An 8,363-nucleotide genomic window follows, 5' to 3' on the forward strand; every position below is an offset into this window, starting at 1 on the left:
ACAGAAATCCATTAAATAGATGTCGAGTTAAATGGTGTCATTCAACACACACTCCAGAATAGCTAAAAACTCTCTGAGCATACATACACACAAAAACAAACACAGACTAACCTTTCCCCTCACACAGTGGAAAAACAAAACTACTGTTTGGTCAAGCTTGCAACATGAGCTGAAGAGCATTTCTTAATTTGTAAAACCCTTGGGCTCTCCCCTTTTTCTTTTTTTTTAGAAAAATGGTAGTAGTAGGCAGTTCTGTGTGGAGACTTGCTTGTGAAATTTAGTAAGGGAGTTTGGTAGTCTTAGGTAATATGGTCTGATGTAAGCATGAGTGAGTGCAAATGCAAAGCTTCTAAGAAAGGTTTGGAGATATATTTACAAACGCATTAGCTAAGCTCAAGAAAGACTGGTTTAGCACTAACCTGACTGACACACATTATATCCGACACTTTCTTATTTTTTGTGTTTTTTTATTTTAATCCGACATACGCCAACTATGCATTAATCTCACAGGATACATGTACATAGTCAGTTTCTAAGAGAACATAAATCTGCATGTTTATGAGATTAAATTCCACATTTGATTGTCATTTTACAATCCCACAGTTATCCAAATACACGTATAGTATTACAGCAACACTTGTTCTGAGAATATTTCATGAAACTGATGGTGATTTACAGGAAAGGGTGGTGACACACCAACAAATTCCTTTTGCAAGTGTCAAAGTCTTCTCATTTTCCTTGGTAGGTTAGGTTTCATTTTAAATACAGTGTGGGAGCCCAGATCCTCGACTGAATTGACACCAACTGAATGCATTGGCAGGCCACAGCATATTGTAATATTGTGTAGCTTCACCTCAGAGAGATAATATTGAACAACAAGCTGTTCTGGAGAACTATATTGAAAGTAAAATAAAATGTAATACTTTATACAGCGTTGCCTTAATGCACGAGAAAAAAGATAAGAATGTATCACATTTGATGCAATATGCATCAAAAGTCAAAACTCTAGAAACTCAGTCATAAATATTTTGTTCTAGAGGCACTTTACATCCAAAACATTGGATGATAGGGTCACATTTGGGTACAATGTCATACAAATGCGTATAACTGACTGCATAAATAGGAAGGCAAATTGCACAGCTGTAAAGGCACAGAATTAAACATCTTTCAATGAGATATTAAATCACTCAACTATAAACACTTTTAAAGCCTCTTCAAAGCTTTCTTGTTTGCTATGATAAAGAGTCAACACAAGTATCATGTTAGTTTTGATGGAGGAAGATACCAGGGAAGAAAATCATCAGAGGAATTATCAGAATATCCCTCTCTGAGCCTTCAGGTTGAGGATCTCTGCAGCCAGTTTCTCCGCATTCATCACATGTGGAAACATTTCCATGACTGTATCCACCTGCTGTGGGTTGAAGATGGCTTGCAGCTTCTTGCGGAGTTCCAACCTTTGTGGGTCGTATGCAGCAGAGGACGACTGTTGTTGGCCCCAGGAATTGTACTGTTGGCCCTTGTAAGAGCCGTTTTGAGGGTGTGAGGAATTTGCTGAAGGGGGAAGACTACATGATGTTCTGGCTTGGGGTAGCCCCTGAAAGGGATCCGACCAGTAATGTTGCTGATGATGTGGGGTTCCACTGTAATGGAGATGGCTGGGGAGGCTGTTTTGGTGTGGCACACCGGCCGGGAACATGTGTGGAGGGTAGGGGTCGTATTTGGGTTGGCCCTTGCAGTCCTGGTCTCCATGATGTTGCCGGTGAGCTGGTACTACATGGGAACAGCAGCTGCAAGACTGGCTGGTGTTATTTTTCTCTGAATGCACTGGGGCATGTCTGGGCCCAGCGAGGGCACTTTGCTGCTGAGGCCTGATCCTGTGGGAGTTGCTGAGGCAATGTGAATAGTCAGAGTACTGACTCTCATAAGAGCCAAGGCCAGAATCCAGATACTCGTGAGAGATGTTGCTATAGTAATGATTTGGCATGGAGTGCATCCCAGGCCACTCTTTCTGAGACTGGCTTCCTGTTACAGGACAAGGCATATGATTTGGACTTTTTCTAGGTTCCTCCCAGTACAGCAGTGAATTTTCACGAACCAGACCGGGATGTGAATAACTTTGCTGGTCTCTTATGTGCTCTGTGTAAGAGTCTTTAGGATGAGAAAATGCATTATGAGCAGGACCAGGATCAGACTGAAGCTGTCGGGGTGATGATCTGGCATTCCTCTCTTCTTTTACAGTAGAAATCTGGGCTTTCTCTCTCAATTCATCAGCCAAGGACAGGTAGGACTGGTTTGAGCGCTCTGGGTGGTAGAACTTACATTTGATCCCGTAAGTGCACTTTTTGTCTGAGGAAAACAAAAATGAACACACACATATACATAAGTTATAGGTCATCTCATTTGGGAACCAGTTTACTTCCTGGTCCAAAACCTCTGAAGGAATGGAGCTCTATGCTAATCACATTTTACCATAAGGACAGAGCTGTCTCTTTTGCTCTGTAAGCAGCGGCTTTTTCCGAAGGAGGTTGTCAAGACTGGGGCCATGGCGACCCAGAGGGTCATCTGGGGGCATGAACCTGGAAAAAAAATGCACTTGTGACAAATCAGCTGGGTGCTGCATAATTATGTTTCACTGATTACACCCTAAAGATGCTATATGCCCTCTGGAACCCAATTAAATAGCATTCATGGAAGAAAAATGTGGAACCTCACATGCTCAGGAAGAAAAATAGGCTAATTGCTTACTTGTCATTTGCAAAGGAGAACATGAGAAGCCTCTCCTCGATGCATTTCTTCCACTCAGGTCTTTCTCCTTGAAGGTCACGGTAGGTGTCATTGGATACAATCACTCCATCGGACTCATACGCCACCTTCACAATGAAGCGATCATCATAGCAAACCACTCGCTTACCACCGACCCGGCGCGATGGAGTGAAGACCACTATTTTCCGTTTTTCAAGCTCCATCAGGATGTGTTGATCTGAAAGTTCAAACAGTCATGAGTCAGATGGCTGTGGAGCGATAGTGACGGAGAGGTTTTTGTATTATCCTTTTTGTTGAAAGCTGTATATAAAGTGAATAGCTTTGTTATGTAACATGACACACGTTTGTCGTGATCCACAACTGCACATTCAAGATACAAAAAAACACAAAGCCTTTTTCAAAAGCCCTAGTGGTCAATCACAGACAAAAGACATCAGACAAGGCTTCCCCTGTACAAACTATCTAATATTTACACAATATCATATTACTGTGACTGCAATACGATTGAAAACATAATACACACTTTGTAGGCGCTTATTCCACATGTTAGAAGTGAAATGAGCCATGAAATTTGAATGAATCATCATGAGGTCAGGCTACATTAAAGCTAGGCATGTGAATGGCTGAGTAACTGACTTTCAGACAAAACACAAAAACACTTAAGCCACTTTTCAAACTGAAGTGCCCCTTAGATTGTCTTACGTAACTTCTTTCTGTAGATGACTGACAGCAGTTAACATCACTCTACAAGCAGAAAAAAAAACACAGCTGTACTTCCTGATGGGGCTTTCCCAGGAATGATTGCAAGCTGACTTTTACTTCCTTGTTCACAGATTGAAAATAGAACCTTTGGATTGCTCCACCCTATCTTTACATATATGAAATAATGAGAGAAGATGCATCATTTCTAAAAAAGGATGGTCCACCCTACATCATATAGCTGTTGTCGGAGATGCCAGAGGTTAGATAAGCATGAATAAGCTTAAAACCACGATGCAAGACTGAATAAAAGAGATGGTGTAAATATGATATCAATCTGGCTAGGTCAGATACACCCAAGAAGGTTAGTGACTCAGCTGTCTGAAATGTAGAGCTCTTTTGTGTTCTACTGCTAGGCATTATAACACTGTACCCACACAGAACCTATCAGAGCAGTAGTGGTAGTGTGTGTCCACACTTGCCGTTGTCTTGGTTTCATTCGGAAACATAACTTTGGAGCCAACTGGGTAAACCTCTGTTTCACAATCTTAACTGTGTTGCCTCACGGCTTTGACATGAGTTCAGCAGTTCTGCCTCAGACGACATTGAAACAGTATCTTGTGGCTATTGTGGGACTAAATTGCATATACAGGAATATGCATACCTACTAAAGTTTCAGAGGAGATTTGGTCATAATCAGATTTCTTTAAAAAGCAAAGCTCTGTAAAGGGAAGAATGTATGTGCTTGACACACCTTAAAACACTTCTTAAAGTGACTAATAAACATGTTATATCTTGTCTGTGTAATCTAACACAGAAAAGTAGTGTGAAACAACAATTAATTGACATGTTTATGGACTGGCCTATTTCTTGGGTTATTAGTTGGCCCGCAACCAGCAGAAACTGGTAAAAAAAAGCAAATTTATGCTTTTAGGGTTTGTTTTTTGTACAGATTAATAGTTTGGTCCTGTTTCCTTTCTTTGGACCACGTGAAGAAGTGGTTAGCGGTTCTCACTTTGGAGTATTTCTGTCATCAGTGAAAATCCCATTAGAATAGACTGCTTTTTTATGGTCTGGGAGTCAAAAAGAGAGACTTCATCATTAGCTACCCAACGCTGGTATTTCATACTTATATTTTGTAGTGTAAGTGCTGTCCGCTAGAAAGGTGAGGAAACGTTGATTCTTTTATTTCTGTCTCTTAGGGGTGTTCAGTACATGTATGAACAAATCTGTATCAACAAATGTTCAATGTGAGCTGACTATAATGAATCACCATTGTCCCTGAGGGAATCAGTGGCTTTTAGCCCATACCGGTGCTTGAGAGCACCATAGTCTGCTCAGCTGTACAGTTGAGCTATTTATCGTATGGGTAGTGCTTAAATAGGCTAGTCTTGTACTGAAGGGAACACAACAGTTTGGACCAGCAACAACAATTGAAATGAACACCGGCAAAATTAACTTTAGGCCGTGCAAACAGTGATGCGTTTGCTTACTGTTGTTACGTAATGAAGTGCATTTGAACGGTGATGTCACTGCTTAGCTTGAGAATTCAGTGACTACCGTAGACTGTATATTAGAAATTGAGGTAGTCACCGGTTTGTGGACTGCGGTTATCAAGCCTCGAGTTCGGCTACTAGAACATCTTGGATTTTGGCTGCTGCCATCTTTTTTTCTTTGCAAATAGCAAACTGAAGTGCCGATATTTGGACTGTAGAGGTGTCACGCCTAAAGCATACCCTGCTTTATCGTCTATTTTACTCTAAATGGGAACATCATTTACAAATGAACATGATGCTGTATTGAAGAAGACTTGAAACTAGTGATTAACATCATTAACTCATGTTTACAATGTGTACTGAGGTAATAAATCAAGTAAGAAGTAGGGGAATTTTCTCATAGACTTCTTTACAATGAGACTTTTTTATGCAACCAGGGAATTGCCCGCTGCTTGTCATTAGAAATAATCCAAGTTTAAGGCACTTCCGCAATGGCTGCACTTTTCAGAACCGGAGATTCACGCCTGGTCACTACAAACCTTTGAATTGAACTGAATGAAGTGTTTCGAAATAGCAAAGTGATTTATGATTTCTACCTCTACTATCTCCTGTCTGTTAAAAATGTTAATTTAAAACACAAGCTTGTTAGACCTGCCGACCAGCTGGCCACTCAAATCTATGACTGCAAGAATGAAGAAGAGGTCAGCCTCTGCCTGGTTATGGTCTAGCCAGTGGGATTGTTTCTGCTTTGACTGAAAGGTGTTTGTGACGCTGAAGTAACACTACTCGGCTTGATAAGAACCATTTGTCTGCTTAGTCGTACACTCCACTCCTTGTATCCTTACCTGTTATGGGGGCATCAGGTCTGGGCTGCTCTTTGCGCCAAGTCGGAACAAAGACAGTAATAGTATTATGACCTCTGTCCAGAAAGAAGTTCACCGCAAGCTGTATGCCGCGACATGAGAACACTTCCTTGTTCCCATGACTGTAAAAAAGAAGCAGGGGGGAAAAGATGAGTACAAATAATTTGACTATAAATAATATAAAAGGGAGAAGTAAAACATCAGTTGATCTGTGTAAACAACACACGCCTTTGAATGTAGTCTTGCAGGGAACCTTCCCTGCGGCTATTACTCACTGTGAACTTCCTGTATAACACTTCATGTCTATTGAGTGGCGGAGATTTTGAGGTGTGTGCCTATATTTGCATATTGTAGCTTTAGCTTTTACAGAAACATGCAAAGGCAGGGTGGTGAACACCCCCCTTTTTAAAGCAACATGTAGATGCATATTTCAAGGCTAGAGTTTAAGGACACCATGACAATGAGTGACTGCAGACTGACAAGTTACTTTACAGGCATTTCACTGTCCTCATGTAGATAAGACCTGCTGAGGTATTTAAAATACGTAAAACATAGCTTTGAAAATTGTTAAATATGATTGAACTAAATGACCTATGATCCTATTAAAGAGAGCGAAAGCTTATCAAGTTTACCTCATTGCAACATTGCTGCCGTCAATAACAATGGGCCTCAATTCTGTGTCCGTATTCCTCCGGTCCCCGAATTGTGGGGTGATTCTGCAGGGTTCAACAGCCCAGCTGGGAGGCAGCAGTGGGTCCTTTTGGCCGGTGCTGATCTCATCAGTGTCAGAACTGGACATGCAGGGTTCAGCGCCGGTCCTGCTCAGAACCAGCTCACCCAGCACCGAGTTGGTGTCAGTGCTCAGGCCCAGCTTCCTTAGAGCAGCCTTCACCTCCGCTGAGGAGTAACCCAGTTTCCTGAAGAAGTCCACTCTGAGCTGGAGCTCCTCACTGTCTGGTTCAAGCAGGTCCAACACTTGGCTCTGGCTGGGAAGTGCTGAATCCATCCTGGAGCGTCTGGGCCTCTCTTCAGCAGCATAGAAGGAGTGTTACACAGCCCCAGGGCGATATTTATCGACTCACTAAAGAAAAAATGAATGTCATATAGGAATACAAGATTATTTGACATAATTAAACCTTTATTAAACACTTTTGTATCATTTCCCCCAAATTCTGCCTGGCATGTTTGGTATTTTTGGAAACTAACCCAAAATAAATCAACCCAATGTGATAATTAGCTTCTTTTGTTGTTCTAAAATAACAGTCAATTGAATATTTCCAGGTTACAAAGCCTGAGAGTGATTGAGCCAAGCCCATTGTGAACAAAACAACCAATTTGTTGATGACACTTTTGGCTCACGGAAACTGTGATGGGAATTTTTCTGATGATTTACGGACTACACAATTAATTGATTAAATTAAGAAAAGAAATTGCCAGATGAACCTATAATGAAAAATCAGCATCAGTAAAAACCTGATTTGTCTTTATTTTAAGTACAAAGAATATACATACAGTACCAGTCAAAAGTTTGGACACACCTTCTCATTCCATCGTTTTTATTTATTTTATTTTTAAAATTTTTTTCTACATTGTAGATTAATATTGAAGACATCCAAACTATGAAGGAACACATATGGAATTATGTGGTAAACAAACAAATGCTCAACAAACCAGAATATGTTTTATATTTTAGATTCTTCAAAGTAGTTGAAAGAGAAGGTGTGTCCAAACTTTGACTAGTACTGTATATATATATATATATATATATATATATATATATATATATATATATATATATACCAACAACTTCTATTCTATATCACATATTATAATTTAGTGTATCTGATAAATCTAAAACATCGTGTTTCATTCAGACAATATAATATCTTTGAATGTGTATGTTGTAATTGTCACATTTGATATTAAGGAGTTAAAGTCAAATTAAAAAGGATCATGTGTAAGCAGCCCGTGCTCCTTATGTATCCTAAGGTTACAGGCCTACTGTGAAGTCTACTCAACTCTCCTCTCAGCCTGTTAAATGAGATCAGCTGGACGCACCAGGAAGAAGCACCACCGCTTCACTGTATGTACGTTGTGTTAACCTGTATGAAAACACAAACAAGTAATCTACCTGGCTCAGGTGACCAGCGTCCAACGGGGCATTCCCACTGTTAACCGGCAGGCTGGTTATATAACAGCTCATTCACTCGTTAAACAAAACAACAAAAAAAGAGTCGATCCGACAACTTACCTCCACTGCTCAGTCTCTTTCTCTCCGTGTTGCTTTTGTCAGCAGAAGTCACTTCCAAGTCCCGTTAATGTTTCCAAGTACAGTAACTTTGACACGGTTCTGACTTCGTGGCACCGCCCACTATAGGAAAATCATTTGTAGCCTTTTTCCTCCTCCTCCCAACGGAGGCATGCTGAGCCTTGACATATTTGCATAAAACAGAGATAAGATAATGTTGTGTTCATTTCCCTTTGGCTGTCAGTCATTCACTATGTTGGCTCCACCGGTTCTTTTGTTTCTTTCTTTTGTTTG

General features: G+C 40.5%; 1 protein-coding gene across 1 annotated transcript; it reads right to left on the bottom strand.

Annotated features, from left to right (window-relative positions):
* Positions 1-465: 465 nt before the first annotated feature.
* LOC129109719 (endoribonuclease ZC3H12A) lies at positions 466-8,162 on the bottom strand. The gene is made up of 6 exons (XM_054621841.1): positions 8,073-8,162; positions 6,454-6,902; positions 5,804-5,943; positions 2,746-2,980; positions 2,470-2,576; positions 466-2,346 (listed from the first exon to the last, which is right to left on the bottom strand). The coding sequence occupies exons 2-6, from the start codon at positions 6,825-6,827 to the stop codon at positions 1,313-1,315; spliced, it is 1,890 nt and encodes a 629-aa protein (XP_054477816.1). The 5' UTR covers positions 6,828-6,902; positions 8,073-8,162; the 3' UTR covers positions 466-1,312.
* Between the last annotated feature and the right edge of the window lie 201 nt (positions 8,163-8,363).

The sequence above is a fragment of the Anoplopoma fimbria genome, chromosome 20, assembly GCF_027596085.1.
Source record: "Anoplopoma fimbria isolate UVic2021 breed Golden Eagle Sablefish chromosome 20, Afim_UVic_2022, whole genome shotgun sequence".
NCBI lineage: Eukaryota > Metazoa > Chordata > Actinopteri > Perciformes > Anoplopomatidae > Anoplopoma > Anoplopoma fimbria.

What these genes read in the sequence shown, in the direction of transcription:
- LOC129109719 (XM_054621841.1), bottom strand. Translation starts at nt 6,827, where the DNA reads ATGGATTCAGCACTTCCCAGCCAGAGCCAAGTGTTGGACCTGCTTGAA. An exon ending in TTCTCCTTTGCAAATGACAA is followed by an intron (nt 2,577 to 2,745) that starts GTAAGCAATTAG and finishes TTTTTTTTCCAG; the next exon opens with GTTCATGCCCCCAGATGACC. An exon ending in GAGACAGCTCTGTCCTTATG is followed by an intron (nt 2,347 to 2,469) that starts GTAAAATGTGAT and finishes TGTTTTCCTCAG; the next exon opens with ACAAAAAGTGCACTTACGGG.